The 26178-nt window shown below is 36.4% G+C and overlaps 1 protein-coding gene and 1 long non-coding RNA gene across 4 annotated transcripts in view; one reads left to right on the forward strand and one right to left on the reverse strand.

Moving 5' to 3' along the window:
• Positions 1-426: 426 nt before the first annotated feature.
• The window catches only part of DCN (decorin), a 44812-nt gene continuing 19060 nt past the window's right edge, over positions 427-26178 (forward strand). The window contains exons 1-3 of one of the 2 annotated variants that reach the window (XM_029955150.1): positions 427-595; positions 4493-4739; positions 19435-19547. In XM_029955150.1, the coding sequence (XP_029811010.1) occupies positions 4526-4739; positions 19435-19547 (327 nt within the window). In that variant the 5' untranslated portion in view covers positions 427-595; positions 4493-4525. Of the gene's footprint in view, positions 596-3620; positions 3740-4492; positions 4740-19434; positions 19548-26178 lie in introns of those variants that run through there. The other variant, XM_029955149.1, reaches the window with a different exon arrangement.
• On the reverse strand, positions 4771-11919 carry LOC115304816. Of its 2 annotated transcripts, none has more exons than XR_003914620.1 (3): positions 11744-11919; positions 8240-8362; positions 4771-4922 (listed from the first exon to the last, which is right to left on the reverse strand). It is a non-coding gene; the product is annotated as an uncharacterized LOC115304816 (long non-coding RNA). The 2 variants fall into 2 exon arrangements; XR_003914619.1 differs by lacking the exon at positions 4771-4922 and adding an exon at positions 8061-8086.

The raw sequence follows: 26178 nt of genomic DNA on the forward strand, positions 1-26178 counted from the left end.
ACATAACTCTACTCATTTACTCCTGCAGACCACATTTTAAAAAACTACAAGATTAATTTCATTCCATTTGCTGGATTAACACATCATGAAAGCAAGAAAAACTGTCATTTCGGAAGTATACATGCTTCTTATAAACAAGACTAGAAAGGGTGGCTAGTGCACTGAGGTTGGGGGTGGGGAAGCAAACCCTTTAGTTACAATGTTTTAGGGAAATGAATCGACACAATAAAACAAATTTCAAATCAAGTTGCCCCTCTCTACCACATAAGCAGTTTAGAATCTTAAGCAGATGCAAAAGGAATAAGGCAAATGGAGAGAAAAAAGGTCGATAAACTTTCTGGCTGCAATACAAGAGACATATCATTACCATATGATCTAATGTGGGTGTCAGCCGGATTGTGTTCATTGAGGGAAACCTTATTTTTTAACCGTGCTATGGAGTAGAAGAAGGAGGTTTTCAACCTAGTGACAGTCACAGAGCAGCACCTACCCCCTCCTCCTTTCCACACCTGCAAACTCTTTTGCTGGGGCTGAATATTTAGTGTAATTACATCTCAGCTTTGAGGGCTCCTGTGGCAAATCCCCGGATTAAAAGGTATGATTTTCAATAATTGTCCTGAACTCTGCTACAGACTAATAAAACTTTGATCAAGTGGAGAGCAAAAAGGAATTATTTGCTGAGAAAAACGAAAGAAAAAAATTGTGCTAAACTTTTGATAATCTTTATGCAGCATTTTAAACAAGTATTGTTTGAAGACAGAAGTTAAATATTTGGTAAAATGGTTGAATGCATTGTTTTAATTCTTTCTGTTCTTGCAAAGATGTTTATTAAAAAAACTGTAACCTACCACATGAGTATCTATACTGATATATTTTGTTTTGCACGAATGAAATGTTTTACCTTTTTAGAAAGTATTTATAGAAAGGTATTCTAGATCAGCATGTCTTTGTAGTCGGGTTATATGTATATATTTAAGGATTTAGTCCCCTCCTGAATTCTTGCATATGTTCAGAACTTTTAAATCCTCAGTGATGTGAACTCTGGCGATTAGCTGCAGGAGTTAAATGCATATTTCTACAACCTGGAAAAGAACAGAAATTTTCATCCCAGAGGTGAAAATAAACATTGCAAATATTATGCTGTTTATTAAAGATAATCTCACAGTTAGCTACATAATTCCTTACAGGCAAAGAAAAGATCCCGTCAGTATTCTCAATGCAGATGAAATTGTATTGTAAGATACATCACTAGGGTGTCGATTATTTGTCTTGCTAATTTCAAAAGAGGGTACCACGATGACCACTGGGTAAGTGGGCTCCCAGAGACATAAATTCCTGTGGCTTTTGCTTTTCCTATTGCTGTTTTGAGCAGAAAAAGAACCAAATGCTTCCGATAGCAGCCCTTATTTGTGGATAAATGCCTTTTTTATGATCTATTTTTAAATCTTCTCTGTTACTATTGGGGTTTCCCATTCACGTAGTGCTGGGGGGTTTTAGTTTTCTCTGTAGTTATAGTTTTACTTATCTCTTGAGGATTAAATTTTGATTTTGAAAATAATAAATGACATCCTACAAATATTGATCTGAATGACATAGTTAATTTAATGGGCTGACATAGTTTAAGGAGAGAGAAATTATTATTTTTGATGAAAACACTTAGAAACTGGGGCAACTGGTTTAGTGGACTAGTGACATTATGCTTAACAATTAGCATGTAGGAAAGAGTCATACTTTTTGAAAATGCCTAAAACAATTTCAGTGAAATTTAGGAAGTATATTATCTCAGTAAATACTCTGGTTTCCACAAGGGCAACTGCTATTTTGTGTTTATTTTTCTTATACACTAAGGAAGGAAAAAAATGACTAAGAAATTATTAATAACAATGCCCCCATTAATTGTTTTAAGATGATAGGTCTTCAAATATGATGACATCATTTTAAAAGAAATAATCTCCTGGGTGAATGTGTATAAAGTTTCTGGACATATTCTTATCCAGGACATTCAGGGTTAAAATGCATGCACGTGCACGCGTGCACACACAAGCACACACACATCAAAGTGATATAAGTAATGAAAGCTATAAACTTCCTGTTTGTGTTCAGTTTTAACCAAGAAAAATATTGTCAGAGAATTTGCACCATTTTAACAAGAGTGAACACGTATAAGTGGTAATACTCCTCTGAGCTCGAGTTCAACATTTCTTTTTATTGAGTTAGTGAAACAACTAGGCATTCTCTGCTCTGAAGAAAAGATCGAGAAGCAACATCTGCATTAATTCTCATTGCTATGTATTAAATCTGCAATTACTTTGCTTCATTTTTCTTCTAAAATTGTAAGATATTAAATATGCAAGGCTAGCAAACTGTGGTAAACCGTAAACATTGCATTTTAATGTGAAACAGACCTAAAACCACTCCCTGAGATCCAGTCCAAGGAAACACTGCCAAAACAATAGGGTCTCCGTAAAAAGGCGATCCAGTAATTGAGTGGGAAAGAAAGGGCTCTTGGAGAAAACCTGATTCCAAATTTAAAGGGGCAGTGTGAATAATCAACTTTGTGGTATTTTTTAAATGAAAAACCATGGCCCGTACTGTGTATGTGCTACCTTATACATACCTCAGTAATAAATAGAAACTAAGAACAAAAGTGTAAGAAGTCCCAAAACTATTTTTCCCTCTCTAGTGGACCTAGCCAAGAATTTCCAGAAGATACTGAGATACCTTAAGGTTAGCGCACACAAAGTTGCTTTTTTGTTGTTGTGGTTTGTTTTTTGGGTTTCTTTATTTCTCTCTTTTTTTTTTTTTTTGCATATGCTACCATTGACTGCTGAATAAAAATCATACTTTAAGTCTAGTTAAGAATTTGCAGCTTTAATGTGTTTCTCATAGTGTACAATTCAAAGTAGATGAGGCAAAACTAAAGATACTATCCACAGTGTGTTTTTGGAATCCTGAGAACGTTTCCAGTGTCATTTTAAAATACATCAATTCAAAAATAGACTGCTTGCTCCCCATATGATCAGCTACTTGTTGCCAAATCAGATTTATTTAGTTCTCTTCAGCCAACTAAACAACCACTTCGACAACAGACATATATATATATATATATATATATATATATATATATATATATGCTAATTGAAAGAATGGAGGAAATCCATGGATTAGTCAAAATAGTACTTTTGTTTCTTTACAATATTGTCTTATTGGTAAAACCAGGTAACACAGGAATCATACAAAAATTAGTCGGATTTTCCATGGGTGTTTATTTGTTTTAAGAAAAAATAATCAGTTTGAGAAACTGGTCGATAGATTTATTTTGAAAAGTAAACTGGGCTTATACCAAATTGAAGTTTTCAATGTGTTACCTTCCTCATGCTAGAAATTTGATATTGAAAAAAATATAATTTTGTGTTTAAAAAAATCAGACTGGTTGCTCGGAACAAACTGAATAACGTGTATTATTAATAAATTGATGGTCAATTGAGTCATTTTTGTGCAAAATATTGTGCAAGGCCTGGGTACAGAACAAAGAATAACAAGACACGCCCTGAAGGAGTGCATCTTCGAGCTGGGGGGACAGACCCAGCACGCCAAACAAATTACAGTATAATGTGATAAGTTCCTTAAAAGAGATAAAAGCAAGGAAGTGCTTTGGGACACAGAAGAGGGAGGAAGCAGCAGGGAATACACAAGGGAAGTCCATTATCTCGTTCAATCTTTACAGCCCTCTCCCCAGGTAGGTATTTTAAAGGGCAATCAGCTTTGAGTGTCAGGGTTGTGGTGGGGGTTGGAGTGGAGGGGAAATGGAGAGAAATAGGGCTTGAAACATCCGTTGGTACCAAACTGGGAATGGTCTCGCATGCAGCAAAGGAGATGGACCTGATGGGCAAGCCTTGAGAAATCAACGAGGAGTTTTTGGTAGAATAGAAATACGATGAAATCTGATTTTCTGAGCATGGCTTGGGCAGCAGAGTGGAAGAGGGCCTGGAGTAGAGGAAATCTTCAAGGCCAAGGCTGAGACCAGTTGGAAGCTCTTGTGATGGTTCAGGGAGTGATGAGAAAGGTCTGGACCAAGATAAAAACGTGGGATGGGGAGAGGAGATTGGCTTCTAGAGATATTTCTGACGCAGGAATTGGAGATCTCTCATGTGTATAGATGAAATTTTATTTGTGGCAAGGCTTATGTTGCATGAGCATTGAAAATTCCAACATGATCTATCATCTTAACAATTTTGCGAATGATGTGAATATATATGGTCTTAATTCAGATTCCAAATTCAAGCAAGCAGATTTCAATAACATTCACATTTCTTTACATAAGTAAATGTCTATTATGTACCTTTCAAATATATTTCAAGGTTCTTCTTCCTAACGATAAATGAAAGACTTTTTTTAATGCATTGCGCTCCCTCTGCTGTGGGGTGTCAGATCAGAGATCACACAGGAACCAGGCAGTGCTACTCTCCTAAACTTTTCCTTTGTTTCCTAGGTTCCTTGGCAGTGAAAGTACATGAGATAAATCATGAAGGCAACTCTCGTCTTTCTCCTGCTTGCACAAGTTTCCTGGGCTGGGCCCTTCCAACAGAGAGGCTTATTTGACTTTATGCTCGAAGATGAGGCTTCTGGGATAGGCCCAGAAGATCCTTTCCGTACTGTTCCTGAAGTAGAGCCTCTGGGACCCGTGTGTCCCTTCCGCTGTCAGTGCCACCTCCGAGTTGTGCAGTGTTCTGATTTGGGTGAGTAGGTGCAGGGGACTCACCTTCCCTATGTTGTTTTATGCTTTTCTTTTCTTTTCTTTTTTTTTTGTCCAAATAGTTAGTTAACATATCCCCTGCCCCGTTATATTCACTGGAATGGCTTCCTTGAGAGGTATTTTCATTTTGAATCCCTGCAGTTCCAAATGTGAGAGACAGTGCCACCTATGGAGAAAGAAGCAGTCTTGAAATTTGGAGACGTTTTTCCTCCCTTTTTTAAAAGTTGGGGTTCTATCACTTTCACAATCTTGGACAAATCATTTTTTAAAAAACTTTCTGAGCTTCATGCTCCCCCTTCTATAAAATGAAATTTTGAACAAATCACTGTTCTATGATTCCAAAGTGATGGCTCATATTAATTCAGTGATTTGCTTTCAAGAAATACTAAATACCTGGCTTAGCCCGGATAACGGTGTTTGAGCATTACTCAATTGTAAAGTATGTAGAGTTATCAGAAGCAACACAAGTTAAGTTTTAGAACAAAAAAATGATCTTTCAAGTACCAAACGACTCCCTTAATGTTTGGGTCTTAGTTTTGGCTTTACATTTGGCATTCTGTAATCTAGCTATTTCTTCTTTAGAAAGTTTCAAAAGCATTCTTTACAGCCAAGATACGGAGTAAATATTCACTATAATCATGGCACAGATAACATTAGCCCAACACTGTATACAGTTTGATTTATCATGTTTCAAGAAAAATTTGGCCTGGGAATTCCAAGAGAAATATACTCAAAAGATAAATCTCCAGAAAGTTTGAGGCCCCAGCAGATGGGCCAAAGGGGAATGAATGTAGTTGACATGACAGTTGATTTCTCTCTCTCTTTCTCTCTCTCTGTCTGTCTCAGTTCATTTTCTTATAAGGAAAAAAATCCTCACATATAATTTCTCTTGTAAGAAAAAAAAAAGACTCTATCCTGGCATATGGAGTATTTTCTTACGGGAGAAACTCCACAGTGTAGTAGGGTACTTGTTAAGACACTCTAGGGGCGCCTGGGTGGCTCAGTCGGTTAAGCCTCCGACTTCGGCTCAGGTCAGATCTCACGTTCGTGGGTTGGAGCCCCACGTCAGCCTCTGTGCTGACAGCTCAGAGCCTGGAGCTGCTTTCGGTTCTGTGTCTCCTTCTCTCTCTGCCCCTCCCCCTCTCATGCTCTGTCTCTGTATCAAAAATAAATAAAACATTAAAAAAAAAAAAGACACTCTATAGTTACTCAGAACATGCTTTCTAGCAGTATTTTGCAGGGGAATTTGCCACTAACTTCTATAGTTGGAATAAACTACAGGAACCCAGGAAAACATAAAACAGGTTCAATAGGAACAACTAAAATCAAACACTTCAAGGTATCTTTTTCAGTGCTGACACATTGTACAGCCATTTAACCACTACCTGCCCGCCCCCTTCAAAAAAAACCAGTGTGTAGAAAGGATTTACAAAGGCTACAGGATAATTCCACTGGACTCATGCATTCATTCAGCAAATATATTGAGATCCCACAATGTTGTAGGCCCTGGTAAGAAAGGAATGAGGAAGACGAATATGGTCCTTGTTCTTGTGGGTCTGATATTATATTAGTGGTGATTATTTCTTTTTTGAATTGTATATTCATTACAAGGGGGCTTAGATTGCTATCAAATTCTGTAGGAACGATTATAAGCATCTAGAGATTACCTGCATTACTAATACAGGCAGGAACATAATGGAGATGGAAATATCTGAACCGAGGAATCATCATATGATGGATATACTAGTGGTAAATTTTACTATTTTTAAGGTTTATTTATTTATTTTTGAGAAAGAGACAGAGACAGAAAGAGGCAGAAAGAGGTAGAGAGAGTGGGAGGCAGAGAATCCCAAGCAGGCTCCATGCTGTCAACACAAAGACCGATATGGGGCTCAAACTCAAGAACCATGAGATCATGACTTGAGCTGAAATTTAGTGTCAAATGCTTAACCAGCTGAGCCACCCAGGCGCCCCAAGTGGTAGACTTTTAAAAAATTTATTAAAATGGCTGAGTGCCTAAGAAATGTGATACACGTTAAATCTCACTTTGCTTCTTGGAACAATATTAAAAGAATTCACGATTCTTCCCACTGCATATAATACCAACAATGAACAGTTGATAATTTTAAAGAGCAAAGACTTGCTGAGTCACTTCACTGGTTTTATTTTTCGCAGATGTAGTTTTACTTTGCTCACATGATAGTTTATAAAGCTTGACTCTGAAGAAAGAAGGGCATGCAGAGAGAGAGAGAGAGAGAGAGAGAGAGAGAGAGAATCCTAAGCAGGCTCTGCACTGTCTGCATGGAGCCCAACCTGGGGCTGGAACTCATGAACTGTGTGATCATGCCCTGAGCTGAAATCAGAACTTGAACACTCAACCGATTGAGCCACCCAGGTGCCCCAATATGTATTTTCTATATGAGGAGTATATGGAGTAGAAGTTGAAAGATATGTAGAGAAAAAAGGGGAAAGGGAGGGAGAAATGGACAACCTTATTCATAGTAAAGGCAATGTAGTTTATTTTATTTTTTGGTTTAAGTTTTCTAGTGATCTTAACATGAAGCTTGAGTTATTATAACAGAAAAGAATGTAATGCAGTTTGGAATGAGAAATGTGAATACTTATCTGCATCAAAGGCTAATGTTTTCTTAAAAAGTATCCTTGCCAGAACTTTTAATGAGCAGAGAGGACCTACCATGTTGAGAAGAATAGGCCTTTGTCATCTGTCTAAACAATGTTTAACAGAAGTGAACATTTCTTATTAAGCATGTGATTATTTTTGCCACTAAGAAGTATTTTTGACGAAATTAGACAACATCAATTTTGTAAACGTTTCTTTCAAAGCTAAGATGTAAAATCTGTGAAATTAGAATTGAATAATTAGTCCATGGGAAAATTTTAGGTGTTCAAGAAGATACATTGACTTCTTTAGTCCTTCATTCCAATATATCAAAACAGCATTATGTTTTCTGTAACATGTTTATTATTTCTATACCATGCAGGATTGAGAAAGTAAAGCTATTTTAACCTGTCCAAGAAATAACGAATATTCCACAGATATTGGCCAAGTTGTTTGGCTGAATTTCTTGTAATTTTAGCTTGCAGTTTGGACCAGAACTTTATGAAACTCCTATCTTCCTTCCTTCCTTCTTTCTCTTTCTTTCTTTCTTTCTTTCTTTCTTTCTTTCTTTCTTTCTTTCTTTCTTTCTTTCTTTCTTTTCTTTCTTTCTTTCTTTCTTTCTTTCTTTCTTTCTTTCTTTCTTTCTTTCTTTCTTTCTTTCTTTCTTTCTTTCTTTCTTTCTTTCTTTCTTTCTTCTTTCTTTCTCTTTCCTAAGACATAAAGCAACTTACTCTTAAATGTAGCATTTAAAAAAAAATAAACATAAGCTTATGAAACTCAGAAACCTATGGGTTCCTTTAAAATCAAAAAACCACTGATGTAAATCATTTTTGTTACATCTCTTCAATGCCCTATTATTGTACCTGTGATTGGATGCTTTGTCTTATGTACCTAATATCTTGAAGGAAGACAGTTTCCTTACTCGTTTGTATTTTCTTTGGTTCATGTGTTACCAGGTAGCATTATTTGGCACTTGCATCTTGTTGCTAAAAGGCAGGTAAAATAAGAGTAAGCATTGTTTTTTGACTATTTTTCCAAATTCAAGTAATACTTATTGATAATTTCTTATAAGCAAACTTCAAGAGAATTTAAAGACCTTTAAAAATGATTTAATAGTTGAAAGAACTTAGGTTATGCACTTCAATACCTCTGAACCCAAACCTTGCTTTACCGTTTACTACCTGTAACTTTGAAACTTTCAATGGATAAGTGGGAATATATCCTATTTCATTAGGTAAGAATAGAACTGTTCATAAAAGTATCTACCACACTGTTTTATTTAGTTTACCATTTCAGACAAAGTTGGCTAGTAACATGAAGCTGTTTCTCATAATGTTCTTTTATTTTTTGTTGAAATTGAGACCCTCTAAGAAGTACGTGGCTGGTCAAGCTTAATATAAAATAGCAGCTTCTCTCCCCTCCCTCCTAAAGGGACTGCATCACCTCTAGCTATAAATAGACACAAATTAGAAAATGACACAATTATCACGAAATTCACTCTTCTCCCGACACTATTCCTTTGAATAAAATGAGTTTGGTTAAGTGGAGAACAATGTACCATTTGGTTATTTTATAACCATATATGACTCACAACCCACATATTTAGCTCTCTAGAAATGAAGTCAGAAGATGTAACATTTTATTTTGTCATGTAAAAGCAGTGCAAGTAACCACTGGTTCCTAAAATGTACTTCCTATGGCGAAGGATATTTTAGTTTTAAAAAATATCTTAGCAAAATAATACAACCCTTTAAATTGCATAGAGTTAGTTTTCTCCTTCTTCTTCTTTCAATTTATTTTTGAGAGAGACAGAGACAGAGACAGAGCGTGAGCAGGGGAGGGACAGGGAGTGAGGGAGACACAGAATCCCAAGCAGGCTCCAGGCTCTGAGCTGTCAGCACAGAGCCCAATGTGGGGCTTGAACTCGTGAACCAGGAGATTGTGATTTGAGCCAAAGTCGGCGGCTTAGCTGACTGAGCCACCTACGTGCCCCTAGTTTTCTTCTTTTAAATCATTTTGCTTCAACTGGTGAAAATTTTATCAGTGACTACCACTTGGGACATATATGGCGTAGCTTGTTTCTTGTCTGGGGAAACTGGTTTTCCAGAGACACATTTTGTACATGAGGTAAATGAACCATTAGACTTCCTCTGTGAAATCAGCTCAGAAGAATAAATTAGGGCTATTTTGTAGAAGGGCAGAGAGAATGATGGAAGGTTGGTTGCTTTTATAGTTTCTGTCTGACTCCCCAGCAGCAGGGACATGGGTGACCCTCCCTGGGAGTTTCAGATGCATCAAAAGGGCGTGTCTGGGACGCTGGGTGGCTCAGTTAGTTGAGAGTTGGACTTAGCTCACATCATGATCTCACCACGCTTGACTTCGAGCTCTGTGTAGGACTCAGAGCCTGGAGCCTGCTCAGATTCTGTGTCTTTCCCTCTCTCTCTGCCCCTCTCCCACTCACACTCTGTTTCTCTCTCAAAAATAACCATTAAAAAGAAACAAAGGGTGTGTCTAAGACATGGTATGGGAAGGAGGTTGTGCGCAAAGCATGCCCAATGGGTTGCCTAAATTACTATTGGGTAGGGTGGAGTAGGCCGATCTTTAGAAGCAGCAAGAGGAATTCTCATGTGACTCAGATGGCCGAGGTTCCTGACACCAGGGGTTAAAGGTGGGAAGGAGGAAGAAAGGAGTCTGAGAAAGCCACAGGAAGCATCTGTCTTCTTGAGCTGACTGAGAACTGACACATCCCTGGTTTCGTTCTCAGTCCTGGGAGGGGGAGAGAGGCAGCTGTGTGGGGTCAAGGACATTTGGTCAGACTGCAGCTGTGATGCATCCTCCTCTGCATGATCCTCCGGGCTCCAGAGGATAGGCTGGGAATAGGTTACCAGAATGTCAGTTCCCTGGGCAAAAGAAATGCAGGAGACCCTCTGGTCTTAACTTTTCTCCTTGAGAGAATAGCAATAAGATTATATATTTCCTTGAAATTAAGGATAAAGAAGAGTTAATCCACTTTTCATTCCAGTCTCAATAATAGGAGAAAGCCCTGTAGCAACTACACTCAAGGTTCAATTAATCCTTGACTTAGTTCACAGATTGCTTTTCTATAGCTTGCCTACATCTATGCTTTCACTGTAGTCTGTATTTTCCTTGATTATTCTTATATATATAATTATATATATTATAAATATACGAATAATTCTTTTATATGTAATATGACAATTATATATATAAGTATAGTTATTCAGCATATTTTATTTACTTCTTCTACCCTAAGGAAAGTATAGTGATAACTTACTTTGCATAGCCTCAACTTAACAAAATGCCTTATACTTGCTAAGCTCTGACGAATGAATAAGTGAATATATGCATGACCTAGTGCTTGGATGAGTGCATAATTCTACAATATTCTTGATTCTATCGAGCTGGAAAAAGGAGCGAACGTGGCTGCCTGGGAATTAGGAGTCCTGGACCTGTGGTGCACAGAACTTTTGCTTTTTGGCTTTGTTTTTGTTTTTTGGAGGATGGCCATAGAATCAGGAAGCTTAAACCTTCCTTGAGTTTATTTGAAAAGAGAATCAAACTAAAGGGGGAATCTCCTATTTGTGAATCCCAATCCAACTGCCATTACCATCAAATTGTCATTTTTAAGAGGAAAATCAGGACACATGTATGCCTTGAACAGAAAGGTTTTTGATGGAGCTGAGACTTGGGCCAAAAACTGAAGTGTATCACTCTTGTCCTCATTATTAAATTGAAGACCGCATTATTAAAAAAAAATATTGTTGGAAGTCAGCAAGAATAAATTGTGGAGTTTGGACCCCTGCCACAGAGCAGGGGAGAGGGGAAAAGCATGATGTCTTAGGGCACCCTGGCCTTTGTCCAACATGATGTTTACCAGATTGCTGACATTTGCTAACAGAACCATGCTATTCATCACCGGAGCAACTAGAAAGAAAAGAGTACAATCGTCATTAGCCTTCGTTTCAGAAATGATTTCCTGGTAACATCTTAAGTAGGGTTTTATTTGCTTTAATAAATAACCCTATGTTAAAGAATATAAAGTTCCTTTTATAGAATTTGGGAGAACAAATAAATAATTCAGCCTAGCCTTAGAAACAACTGCTTTTAATGGAAAATTTAGAATTACATTAAAGGCAGCTCATTGAAAAGTAATTGAATTGGAGAGAACCACTCTGTTCCTGTTACTCTTACTGAATTAATGTTATCTCAAAACTTGGCAACTAAAACAGATAATTTTATTCGGCTCATTATTTAAGCACAGATAATTTGACTTGGGGTCTCTCCTGCATTTCAGTCAGGTGTTGGCTGCGGCCATGGCCATGGGGAGTCTAGCCTAGGCTACACACCCAACACAGCTCTCCCCTAAGTGGCCGTTGGTGCTTCGGATGGTCCCCGCAGCCGGGTAGTCTCCACGTAGACAGACTTCTTCCATGACCCCTGTTGGCCCCCAGGGCAAGTGTCCCAGAAGAACTGGGGAGCTGCTGTACAACCTTTTTGAACATAGCCTCAAAAGTCATGCTGTGTCTCTTCTGGCTCACTCATAGAGACACTATGTCATAGAGAGAGACATTATGAGGCCATCCCAGTTCGAACAGAGGGAAATTTGACTTCATCATTTTATTCTTATTGAATAAGAGCATATAGGATAGGAGATATAGTTAATGCCATCTTTGGGAAAGGCAATCATCTACACACTCACTTAGATGTATATACATTTCTAATGAGAAATATAGGCATAAATTATGTATCTTATGTGAAAGATCCACTGAAATTACATGTCCCTGTGTGAAGGTCATTATTTAACTACTTAAGAGGGCAAATCAATGATATGAAAATTAATTGACAAGTTTACTTCATAGTTACTTAAACTTTCTACTGGAATTTAAGAAAGGCATTGAATCATATCTTCTTAGTTATCTTTTTTTAATAACATGTTTATTTATTTATATGTAGAGAGACAGAGAAAGTCGGGGAGGGGCAGAGAGAGAGGGAGAAAGAAAATCCCAAGCAGGTTCCATGCTGTCAGCACAGATCCCAACATAGGGCTTGATCCCATGAACTGTGAGATCATGACCTGAGCCAAAACAAGAGTTGGGTGCTTAACTCCCTGAGCTCCCTCGGGTATCCCTGTAGAATATCTTTTTTGGAGCAAAGGTTCCCTTGGTAGTGATATTTCATTTAAAATGCTTAATATATTACTTTCCATAAAGTTTTATGAACTAATATAAAATTCATCAGTATCAGTAAGAATGATTTATTTAAAATAATATATGGTTAATAAAATCATATATAAAAACAAAATTTAAGGGTTTTGTATATAAAGGCTTAAGATAAAAATATACTTAAGGTTGAGCAACTGTCTGCTTGTATACTATCTGAAGATTAGTGTTTGTTCAAGTAAACAATTTTTAATTGAAATGCAGTTCTTAATCACCTCTAAATAATCTTTAGCTCTAGTATTTCTACCCCATTCTACTTCCTGCTCAGCATTTTCAGATGAAGAAATAGAGATGTTATATAAGTGAATATAATAAATTAAAGGTCCCAGTTACCCCTGGTTAGTGTCTGGATTGATTTTAACACAAAGTCACTCTCACTCTAAACATGATAATATTGGCCAAAACAAATAGCCCAATATAAACAATGACTGAGATGTTACAAATTTTCCAAAAGAATGTTTGTCACTATTAAAATATAGTTAAATGTACCAGCAACAACGTTTGGAGAGGGCTTAGTTGTTAGGGGACATGTGCTTGTTAAAATGAAGGGTCACCAGCAAAAGGCAGGGCCTTGTGGACAAGGTCTTTGGAGCCTTGAATGTCAAAGACCTTGAATGTGTAGAGAACTTGAATGTCATGGGAACAGTGATGAATACAACAAGACCGCAAGGGGGTTGATAGGAAGAGCCAACCCAGGAATAAGAACTATAAGTGAAAACTCTGTGTGTGATACGTGGGCGGAGCAGACATCAGCTTCCAGGATAATATGTGTTATCATTGTATTTATACGGTGGTGGGGGGACGCTGAAAAACAACCACTTTGTTGCAGATTTACAGACTAATAATCAGCAAGATAATTAGAGCTGCACCCTTTTGTCTCCTTATTGATGATACTTATAGGTACCAGGAATTGAGGCCCTGCTCTGCAAGATGGTAAGAAATTTTTTTGTAGAACAATTTAGTGCATCCTCACAAAAATTCTTTGAAAGATGCAAGAAACCTGGGGCATAGACAGTTCAAGCAACTTGCCCAGGGATGTTGAGGATCAAAAAGGAACCAGGATTAAAATTCAAATAACAATCTTATTTAAAAAGTTATAGAAAGATTTTTAAATATACAAACTCTGCAAAATAAGAGACTCTTATACACTCATCATCAGGCTTCAACAAATGTCATCTAATGCCTGCATTATTCTGTGTATCTCCACCCACCTTCCCCCTCCATATTATTTTAAAACCAATTCCAGTTGTCATGTCATTGTATACAATAATACATCAGTATGTTTCTCTGAAAAATTAAAGCTCTTAATTCATACAATCATAACAAGATCACATCTAAAATTTAAAATCATTTCTTAATATCATCAGAGATTTGTTCAATGTACACATTTTCAACTGTCTCATAAATATTATAAATGTTTAATTTTACAGTTTGTGTGAATTAAGATCCAAATGAAGTGCATAAATTGCAATTATTTGAATAGCTTTAAATTCTCTTAAACTATTCATTTGAAAAACAAACATTTCTTTGCACTTTATCAGTTGATGAAATAGGGATTTTGTTGAATCCATTTCTTTATTTTTTTAAGTTTTTATTTTGATTCTAGTTAGTTGACATAAAATGTTATATTAATTTCAGGTGTACAACATAGTAATTCAACAGTTCCATACATCACCCTGTGCTCATCTAAACAAGGGTACTCCTTAATCTCCATCTCCTATTTAACCCATTCCCCATCTCCCTTCCCCTCTGGAAACCATCAGTGTGTTTTCTGCAATTAAGAATTTGTTTCTTTATTTCTCTCTCTTTCTCCCTCTCTCTCATTTTTGTCCCCCTTTGCTTGCTTGTTTGTTTCTTAAATTCCACATATGAGTGAAAGCATATAGTATTTGTTTTCCTTTGACTGAATTATTTCACTTAGCAATATACTCTCTAGATCCATCCACATCATTTCAAATGGCAAGATTTCATTCCTTCGTATGACTGATAAGATTCCACATCTATAAATATACCACATCTTTTTTATTCACTAATCAATGGGCACTTGGGCTCCTTCCATATCTTGGCCATTGTAAAGAATGTTGCTATAAAACCAGGAATGCATGTATCCCTTTGAATTAGTGTTCATGTATTCTTTGGGTAAATGCCCAGTAATGTGATTGCTAGATCATAAGGTAGTTCTGTTTTTAACATTTTAAGGAACCTCCATGCTGTCTTCCACACTGGCTGTACCAGTTTGCATTCCCACCAACAGTGCTTGAGGGTTCCTTTTTCTCCACATTCCCACCAATGTTGATTGTTTCTTGTGATATTGATATAAGCCATTGTAACAGGTGTGAGGTGATAGCTCATTGGAGATTTGATTTGTATTTCCTTGATAATGGGTGATGTTGAGCATCTTTTCATGTGTCTGATGGTTACCTGTATGCCTTCTTCGGAGAAGTGTCTGTTCATGTCCCATGCTTTAATTGGCATTGCTGAATCCATTTCTTTAGTAGACTTAAGCATGTGCCTTTGACTTCTGTGTCTCTTGTAAATTGGCAGTTACCTCTACAGGTTTAATCAGATGCAGTATTCATTATTTGCTTGATTGTTTTTGCCAGTACTATACTTATCCATAAATGAGGGTCTGTTCCTTCATCTAAGGGTTTATAATTGATCTCTTCCCATGAGAAATATATGTCATACAAAGAAACTGTTACCATTGTATCAGTTACCTTGTGGGACAGAAAAGGTAGTATACTTCAGACATATGTAAACAATGATTCTTCACAAATATGTCAAAGACACAGAAGAAATTGAGAGCAGTTTTGAGGTGCAGATAATGGGGACAGCATATTTGATGGTAGTGTTCATTACTAAAATGTTTCTGACTAACCAAGAATCATAAAGATAATTACGATTATTATAGCCAGTTGTATTTTAGCACTTCCAAAGAAAAGTAAGAACTGTTATGAAAGTAGGATGTGAAGAGATGATTGTAACAAAACATAGCAGAAAAGATCTCGAAGCCATGAGCATGAACGTTTCACCAAGGACAGCAGGACAGATTATGATCAATCAAAAAGTTACCTTTATATGTAAAACAGTAAGATCACAGCTCTTGTGAAATATAGTCATTTGTTCCTGCTTATCCAGAATTTATAGAAAAGAAAGAAAACTGAAGTGCAGGACAGTACCTCATGAGCTTATATATAAAAAGTTTGTGGCAGAGCGGTCACTGTGATCTGGTGTGGTTAGGATATTGAGAGGGAGTAAAGGAAACGCTCTCAGGGGTTATTAGAACGAAGCTAGAAAGACTTGAGTGGGTGCAATATTACATAAAACATACATTATACATAAAACAAGTATTTAAGAATAAGCACAGTATCTTTAAGGAACAGTATAGATCAGCATATTTTAAAAAATATGCACCATGTTTATATTCATCTATGGCACATCGAATAGATCTGGAGTGAGGACTCATACCACCTTGCTCCTGTTCTTGGTTTAGGTTAAACATGAGATACCTTTGAGAAGCCATATAACTTCATTAAATTTAAATCACCTATAAAAGAGGGTCTTAGTCTATCTTAGAAGTTTCTTAATTTCTGGGACAAGTGAAGTTTTGAATGTTGAACAAGTTAATTTCTTATAAGGTCAAAACCAAATTCAACAAAATAACAACAACCTGCCATCTGCTATTAGAATTATTTTTTAAGACAACATATTTGAAATGGAGGCAGATGCTAGTCTCAGAAATGTGTGTGTGTGTGTGTGTGTGTGTGTGTGTGTGTGTGTGTGTGTTAACTTATATTAAAATGAGCCCGATGCAGGGCTCAAATTCACAAACCATGAGAACATGACCTGGACTGAAGTCAACCACTTAATTGACTGAGCCACCCAGGTGGCCCACACTCATTTTTTTCAAATTTTGATGTAGGCTGATAAGAACTGCCTTGTAGTGTCTATCTGACCAGCATTTAGGAATTATAGACTAGCTGTTTGTTAGTAAATGGTCCTTTCCTTTGTGACATTTTTAGAACCCGTAACTGGGATAATGTCCCCATTGTACTTGGTCTTTAGTTGTTGAGCAAGTTCAGTGTCTTGTCTAGACCTTAAATGTACAGCACGTTATTGCATCTGACATATGAATAGTTCTGGGGTGCATGGGTGGCTCAGTCAGACTGAAGTGTCAGACTTCAGTTCAGGTCATGATCTCACAGTTGGTGGGTTTGGTCCCCACATCAGGCTCTGTTCTGACAACTCAGAGCCTGGAGCCTGCTTCGGATTCTGCGTCTCCCTCTCTCCCTCTGCCCCCCCACCCCCTTTCATGCTCTCTCTCTCTCTCTCCCTCTCAAAACTAAATAAACATTAAAAAAAATTTTAAATAATAGTTCTTGTTGGGGATACAGGAAGATTATGTTCTAGTCTGCACTTTGACCCTATTATGTGAGTTGTTCATATCAGTAAGCCTTTAAAAATTTTTTTTAATGTTTTTTATTTTATTTATTTTTGAGAGACAGAGAGAGATAGTGTGAGCAGGGGAGGGTCAGAGAGAGAGAGGGAGATACAGAATCTGAAGCAGGATCCAGGCTCTGAGCTAGCAGTCAGCACAGAGCCTGATGCAGGGTTCAAACCCACCAACTGTAAGATCATGACTTGAGCCAAAGCCAGACGCTCAACTGACTGAGCCACCCAGGCACCCCAAGTAAGCCTTTTGTAAAAATCATCTGGAAACATAAAATTACTGTACAACCTTACCTGTCTTATGGGATTGCTGTGGGGTAAATGAGATAACATATTTTCAGTTTTTATAAACTATAAAGCTACATGAATAGAAAGTTTTAGTAAAAATACTGATGTGTGAAATCCCCCAAATAGATATAAATTTCCTAGTAGTTCAGAGTAGATGGTAGGGTTATGATTTTAATCGATAAAATGATTTCTAAGCACTGAAATGCAAAAATCACAATCCTGAACATTTTTTGATACTAAATCTTCAGAAAAATAATATATATATAATTCACCCCAAGCAGTTCCTAAATTCTAGGAGAAAATAATCAATATTGTTAGCCAAAGAGATACCTCATTTTTTCCTTTCCACTTTCGAAATTTATCTGCACTTTGGCACTGAACAAATATTAAGAGAGTCACTAGGATTTAAGTTCAATAATATATAAAAGTAAGTATAAGTGGAGATTAAACCTTTGACAAAGAAGCCCACGTAGTAATAATGAAATGTAGGCAGGAACTATTTTTTTCCCGAAGGAAAGGAAATGTGTCTTTTCTTGTTTGGAGAACACTAATTATCAAAGATTTGGCAGAAGCCTACTACTCCTAATTGCATGAAATTATCAAACTGACATTTCTGAAAATGGCAGCGATCTTGACTACATCAAGCAGTTAAATATCCTCCTACAATATAGCTGTGCATCGCTAAAAACACTTCACTCTTGCTATTTCTCTGTGAACTGTTCTGTAGTGAGTTCTTGGAATATATTTATACATGTTTAGCATCACTTACAGTTTGCCATTTAAATTTATAATGATAGTTGATCTCTGATAATGTGATAATGTGATTAAAAATTACTTGCAGATAACTTACAGGGTAGATGATTTCAGAAATATTTTCTACAATTTTCTTTGAAGATATAAAGATAACACTATGGCTACCATGGTGATTCCACAGTCTACACTGACATAAGATTCAAAATTGTAAAGACACCTTTGCAACATAGCAGTTATATTCCCTGTGGAAATTTTCTTTTGCCATTGAGAACTGTAGATTGAATTATATGTTCTGTGGGGATGTGGACAATTTTTGTCTTTTCCTGTTCTATCCCCAGGGCCTAATAAATTGATGGTGTCTAGGAAATATAATGTAAGGCTTTGTTGAATGAATGAAAGAATTCAAGTTTCAGATATAATGGAGAGGCTAAAAACCTTTTGTGATTTAGTTATATAACCTAAAATATAGAAATGATCGCATGAATTTGAGTCAATAGAATATCAAAATTTTTGCTTAACGTCCTACATCAATATGAAACAAAGCCAATGGAAGAGAGAGAGAGGCATTTTAAATTTTTTAATATTTATTTATTTTTGAGAGAGAAAGAGAGAGAGAGAGAGAGAGAGAGAGAGAGAGAGAGAGAGAGAGAGAGGTTGAGCATGGCAGGAATAGAGAGAAGGAGACAGACACAGAATCCAAAGCAGGCTTCAGGTTCTAAACTGTTAGCACAAAGCCTGACACAGGGCTCAAACTAAGGAGCCGCAAGATCAGACGCTTAACCAACTGAGCCACCCAGACACTCCGAGAAAGGCATTTTAAATGTAGATCTGTGGCAATGTCCTGGTAGATCTAAAGGATCTTTGATGATTTGGCTAAAGCTCTTCTCTGCAAATGGTATATTTATGTAGAAAGTATAGATTTAGAAGTCACTTGTACTTAACATTTATCAAAGGAATTGATTTCTAAAACAAGGACAGTGAGGTAAAACATAATGTGCCCTGAGAAATTTGAGCCACTCTCTTACAAAATATAAACTCTTTACTTTTATGTTGAAAAGTAATTACATGGGGAAGGTGATGTGTTTATTTGTATTTAAATATACATATATGTAGCCTTTATATATATGTATCCTTTGTATATATCCTTTGACTTCTTTGGAAAAAATTAAGCAGATATTTTAAACAACAATTGGTATAATTCCTAGAAGAAATTTATGGTATCAGTAAAACTTTCATTGCAACATTAATTTCTTTGCAAACACATCTTTTGTGATTCTGTAGCCATGTGCCCCTTTTTCTGACCCCATATCACTTTACTTTCATGCAAGGTTTGGACAAAGTGCCCAAAGAGCTCCCGCCTGACACTACGCTGCTGGACTTGCAAAACAATAAAATAACCGAAATCAAAGATGGAGACTTCAAGAACCTGAAGAACCTTCATGTAAGAACTCTTGGTTGGTTGGTTGGTTGGTTGGTTGGTTGATTAGTTGGTTGGTTGGTTCGTGAGTTGTAACAAGATCTAACTGAGGGATTTTCAAAACAAAACTAAGTAAGGCCTGGAGTACTATATGGTGATAAATAACACGTAAGTGTTTATTAAATTCTCTGTTTAGGGAGTGATGGGGGGAGCAAAGCATCATTTGTTAACCCCTAAAAGTCAGTCAATTTTCTTTCATATACCCCCTATGTCTTTAATATTTGCTTCCTAAAACTATATATGTTAATCTTCTCTTACATTTCATGAATAAAAGTCTTTATCTACCCAGTTAGATAGTACTTCATTAGTGTAGCAAAATGGACTACTGATCTTAGCATTATTTTCTTTCTGTTTTCTTTCATTTATTTTCTAAGAAGTGCAAATGTTGTAAAGGCGTAGAGATTGGCACCAATAGAAAAAGGGATAAACACCCATGTTTTACTTAGTAAATATATTCTATCTTCAGTATCTATTATCTATATATCAGTATGTTGCTTTGTATGCAGGTTTGTGCATGCTGCATTCTTATCTGTATCTGTGCTTTTGTTGTGATTATTACTTACCTCTACTCCATTCCAATGTCACACATCCAGTTGCCAGATAGAATTCCAGCAGAAAATTGATGGCACTCTCAAAAGGGTTCACAGAGAAGGCTTTACTGAAGGGACTATTTACAAAGGGATATAGGAGCCAACAAAGCATTATGAAGTATGCAAGCCCACCTTGAGGGAGGTGGGGAACTGTATTCCCACTTCCCAGTTTCCTGTCAGTGTCTCCAATGGATGAGCCTAACTAGACTCCAGAGGTTAAGGTCATCTGAGTGAGGCAGTTTGCCAGTTCACTTCCCAGGACATAGAGGAAGGTTACAAAGAACAAAGAATGAATATAGCTGTGGTTGGGAGAAGGACTGTTATAAATGGAGAATGACTAACCCAATCAAATAGGGTTAAGCATTGCTATGAGAGCCTTCTTAAGAGTAAGTGCACTGTCCTGTCAGGTAGGTCATCAGAATCCCTATAAACTGTATTCTGTAGTCCAGCTTTCTACTTGTAAGATGAGTATAATGTAGTTTCCCCTCAGAATATCATTGCCTACTTTGGTAGGCACTCTTGAAATATTGAGTCTGGTTCGGGGCAAAACATTTTCAGAAGGGCATTAACCTTTAAGTATCCTCAGAATGATCATCATGGGGATAAAGAATGTGGAAATCATCTCTTATAGGCACAGTTGGCAGAGATGTGGATGTCTAAATTGAATGAAAAAAGGTCATGGGTGACACATACGAAGGGCCATATTGGAGAAGAGAAATTGAATTTACTTACTTCAACTACAAAGTGATAGAAGTGTCCTATTGGCAATTGAGTGGAAATTTCAGGGGAGCAGAGTTTTGCTCAACATTAAAAATACATTGTAAAGCATTAGAATTTTCAGGGGGAAAATGGAGAGAATTGCATAGTTACAAGTGACCTATATGTAGAGATAAATTTTACAGCTTCTTACGATGAATATGATAAAAATACATTTTAAAATATTTTTTAAAGAGAGAGCATGAGCAGGGGAGGGACAGGGGCAGAGAGAGAGATAGAATCTTAAGCAGCTCCATGTACAGCACACAGCCTGACACAGAGCTCAGTCTAATGACTGTGAGATCATGTCCTGAGCCAAAATCAAGAGTTGGACGCTCAAATGACTGAGCTACCCAGGTGCCCCTAGAAATACATTTTTAAAGGTGGGGAGCATAAACAAAAACCTCTAATTTCACATGCATTTAGTTCTTCTAGCCATTATAGAAAACAATTGAGGGGATATATAGTAAAAATAAGCAATATATAGTAAAATATAAATATAAAAAATAAGTCATCTGGCTGCTATTACCAAAGTATAGAGACTAAAGGGAAGTAATGTGAAGTAAAACAAACTGGGCACAATATGCTATAGAATTAATATAATCAAGACAAGATTTAGTTATCAACTTTCGGACAACCAGGATGAGAAAAGCAATGAACACCCATTAGGAGAAAATACATCAGATTTTTACATGGAGGCAAAGATTTTTTTTCTTTAAGATTTTAAGTTTCTCTGTGATAAACAGTGAATAAAAATAAAACCAGCACGTGAATGACATAGTCCCTTTAGTGAAGTGTCCAGCAATAGAAGCCTGATGTGATGTATGTAGTGGATGTTATAGGCACCAAGAAAGCATTAAATCAGACATATCCTACATCAGGTTACCAGTGGGTATTTGAGAGAACATAAGGCAAAGGATCTAGAGGATCAGCAGAATTTTGAAAGGAAGAGAAGAAAGGAGGGTTTTCTGTGTGAAAGGAAAGGAAAGGCAAAGACAAAGCAGATATGGGGGTTGGCTAGAGTGAAAGACATAGGCTGGCAAGAGTGAGGATGAGGCTTGAGACACATCTCAAATCTGAAGCAATGGGATCCATCTCCGCTGACAATAAACTGGACCTGAGCCCCAGCCCACGTTTTCTCTGCCTTCATGGTATGTTTTCACTGGGAGCGAGCTGTTGGCAATACCAACACAGTTTGTCAATGACTCTTCAAACTATCATTGGATGTGTTAAAAGATTAATTAAGAAACATTTAATGTTACTTTCAGTGAACTAAAATTTAGAGGCTTCATTTTATTTTTATAAAATCTCCGAAAGCTACTTTTTTAAGGAAGGAAAATTCTCTTACTGTAATCCCAAATTACTGTGTGTTTAAGTTAAGTATAATCTGAATAATTTATTTAAGCTCCTCATAGCCTTAAATAAGAGATATCTGGCTTCTGTGACACTATGATTAAACCTGGCATTTGTAATAAGATGTTCTTTCTTTTCCACGTCTCCTTCTCCTTATGTTCTAGGCAACCACTATCTTGGAAATCTCTTCCCTTCTAGTTCAGAGCATACATTGAAGAGAGGAAGAGTTTATTAGAGCTTCCAACTGTTCAGGGGATGTTAACCAGCCATTTTTCTCTTGCTCTTTCATTCATGACCATTTCTATCCTTGTTATTTTGCAAATAATCATTGTAATTTCAGCCAGGAAAGCCACACTTGAATGAGGAGGAAGAAGAGAAATGAACCCTTAGCAAAGGTTAAAACAGAAAAGATTTAACAGAAAGCTTCCTTTTTTCCCCAATAATTTTATCAATTTAAACTCTGTGTCTCATAATGAGTAGTATATGCAGGGCAAGAGTAGTTTTATGCTTATATGTCATAGAAAAACAATGTAATTATTCTGTGAAATAATGTGAAATTAAGTCTTACAATGCTAACTTTCAATATATTTCCTTTGGATTAATGCTTAATAAAACTAGTAAGGAAGTCCTTTTTAATTAAAAATAAAAAAATTGTCAAAAATTTCATAATAGCAAATATTTGTTTAGCAATTACTATATACTAGGCTTAATACCCATATACATTCATTTATGTAATTCTTACAACTTATGAGGTAGACACTCTTGATAACGCCCTTAAACAGATGAGGACACTTGGGCACAGAGACGTTACTTCTTCAAAGCTGGTTGCTCATCGTCACATAGTAAATAAGAGCCAAATCTTGAGATCAAAAGTCGAGTGCATTCTGAATTGAGTCTGTACATTAATCACCTATAAATATGATAGTAACCATATAATCCCTTAGAACAATACCTGGTACAGTGTAAACCTGCATTAGTGGCTTTGAGGGAAACTGTCCATAATACTAAGTCAGGTTTCAAGATTTTTTTCTGTCAATTTTCTTGAAATATAATTGACATACAGCACTGTATTAAGTGTAAGGTCTATAGCATAATGACTTCATATACTGCAAAGTGATCACCCCAGTACGTTTAGTTAATATCCTTCATCTTGGAGTGTGTGTGTATGAGTGTGTGTGTGTGTGTGTGAAGAGAAAAAAATGTATTTTTCCTTGTGACCTTGTGAGGAGACCTTTTAGGACTTATTCTCTTACCAAACTGCAATTATACCATACCACAATGTTGGCTGTAGTCGGAATGCTGTACCTTACATCCCCAGCTCTCATTTAACCGGAAGTTTGTAACTTTCAATCACCTTCTTGGATGAAGGTGGTGAAAATGCTATTCTTCTTTCTTCCACTCCATTTCTATTGCCTGTCTTCTTTTTCATCACCTCTCCCCAACCTCCCAGGCGAGATTCCTTTGTCTTTAGTTACCAAGGAAGTAGATTGTGCTGATTTTTGAGGCTGTGCTTCACTCAAGGTGCTCAAGCAACAAGCTCTCTCCTCTCACCGCTTAGCAAAGTCTTGATAAGTCGATTCTGCTTGTTCTTCTTTTTTCTTTTCTTTTCTTTTTTTTTTCTTTTTTCTTTTCTTTTCTTTTCTTTTCTTTTCTTTTCTTTTTTTTCTTTTCTTTTCCTTTCTTTCTTCTTTTCTTTCTTCTTTTATTTTCTTGCTTTTACTCTTGTTTACATTTATTTTATGCAGAATTTGCTCCAGGGCCATAGGTTTTGTTTCTTCAGTTTCTTCTGGGATATCATTTTCTTCTGTGCATCCCCCTCTTCTGATTTAAGAGGAATCTGCTCTTTTACCATAAGGATCATCTCAGTGAGTCCAGGGTCGGGGTGGGGGGGGTGCTCAGGTAGGGGTTAATTTGACCACAAGCCCTGTAAGTTTAACACTGCGTCTTGTGGGCTTTGTTCACTTGGATGTGCTCAATGACCAGATAATCTACATCTAAACCCTTAAGTTCAGCATTACTCTACATTTTTTAAGCATATAGAGTAAGAATTCTGCACTCTATCTGGGCCACCTGTGTTCAGCCTCACTTTTGGCCTGGGCACAGACACCAACTCCACGATTGTAGTGACAGGATGACACACATGGCATCCTTCAGGCATTTGGTGGCTTTTCCTTGATGGCCTGGGAAATTTCACATGTGTTCTTAATGTGAATACAAAGGTTTGATTATCTTGACTTGCATGATTTTGTAGGATTTTCTGGGTCAAGTGAGTAGTGAACCTTTTTTAGATATCACCTCAAGGCTGCTTATGGGAAGAGCTTTCTCCTTTTCATTAGCTGATCTCCTGCTGAAAACCTGAAGTTCACCTTTGACTATTTCTTTGGTTTTTGCTGGCCTTTGGCATTAGCCAATGTAATTAGTTTATTCTTATCTTACAATCTTCATTGCCTGTTATTTTATAAGTGTGCTTTCTTAAATAGGTATCAGGGTGTACGGAACTAACATCAACCATCTTTAGCAATACTCTACATACACAAATAACTTTGTTTTCGCTTGTGGATCTGTTTTATGTGAAGTTCTAACTCATATGGCTCTTAAAATTTTACTTCACTATGACCCAAGTTTGCATAGCTTATATTTATTTTTCAAATGTTTTTAAATTTGAAAGCAGGTAAGCGGGTATGATTTCCACTGGATTAAAACGTTCAACCAACAATGCTATTTGAAAGGTACTTTGCAAAGAAGTCCATATACATCATTATGCTTTGACTCTTACAACAACCCCCTGTAGGTGCTATTATTATGCACAGTGTGCTGAAGAAATAATTGGGACAAAGGTCATACTACCCCTAAAACTTAACAGTGGATAGTACTACAGTATGCTCACAGGTAGAGGCGTTAGCTAGTTATTACCTACCAAACAAAGTAATATTTTATTAGCTGAAATAACAGAAATACATCATCAGGGTATTCATTATAGTAGGTTTTGACATTTAATGTAAAATAAGCAGATTTTCAGACTGCATTTAATACATTTAATGATATCAAGATTTCAGAATTTTCTTCCATAAGTGGCAATAGATGATCTCCTCTTTATAATTAAGCATCTGCCATTTTGGGTATCTTTCAATGCAACTCCTCTTAGAACTCTCTTCTAGCCCTGCTTTTACTAATATTCTGGAGATTTTGCTTGTAAATATTAATATCCTATGACTTTAAGCATCACAAGTTTTTGAATTTTTTGTAATATTCTTTGGAATTTCCTAAGATTTTGTTTTAATCAATTCATGCATCCTAATAATTAGTTAAAAGATTTTTACTTGTAATAAGGTTTAATTAAGTCAAATAACATGAATTACATGAGAATGTACATGGGTTAACCAACCAGCTGTTACCTTCAGAAAGTATTTTTGCATTTCTGATACTGGAAGTTCTCATTGTTTTATTTTTTTGTCCCTGTGCATTTTCATATATGCACAACTGAAAAGGAAGTTTCTTAGACCTTGATAAAATTATCATGAATTTCAGAAGGTTAGTTGACAAGAAGACCTTGAATAATAAGAAGTGTGGTTCTATAGACATACATATCATTGGAAAAGAATGAGTTAGCCCAAAAATAAGGTTAGCAGTAGCTATACGTATAACATAAGGAATGAGAAGTAATTTTCTATATTAAGAGAATGCAGAAATAAAAATTTAAGAATTACCAAAAATATTAATGTGTTTGACCATATAAAACCTTTATATGTAAAAAGGACAAAACAAAAAAAATTAAGGCTCTGCATTTCATATTAACTATATCTTGACTTTCTGTAAACCAATTATAAAATATATTAAAATGTAATAAAAACGAAAAGTATTATGATCAGGCAAATCGTTCTCTCCATAAAATACAG

This window comes from Suricata suricatta, chromosome 10, assembly GCF_006229205.1.
Source record: "Suricata suricatta isolate VVHF042 chromosome 10, meerkat_22Aug2017_6uvM2_HiC, whole genome shotgun sequence".
In the NCBI taxonomy this organism is placed as follows: Eukaryota; Metazoa; Chordata; class Mammalia; order Carnivora; family Herpestidae; genus Suricata; species Suricata suricatta.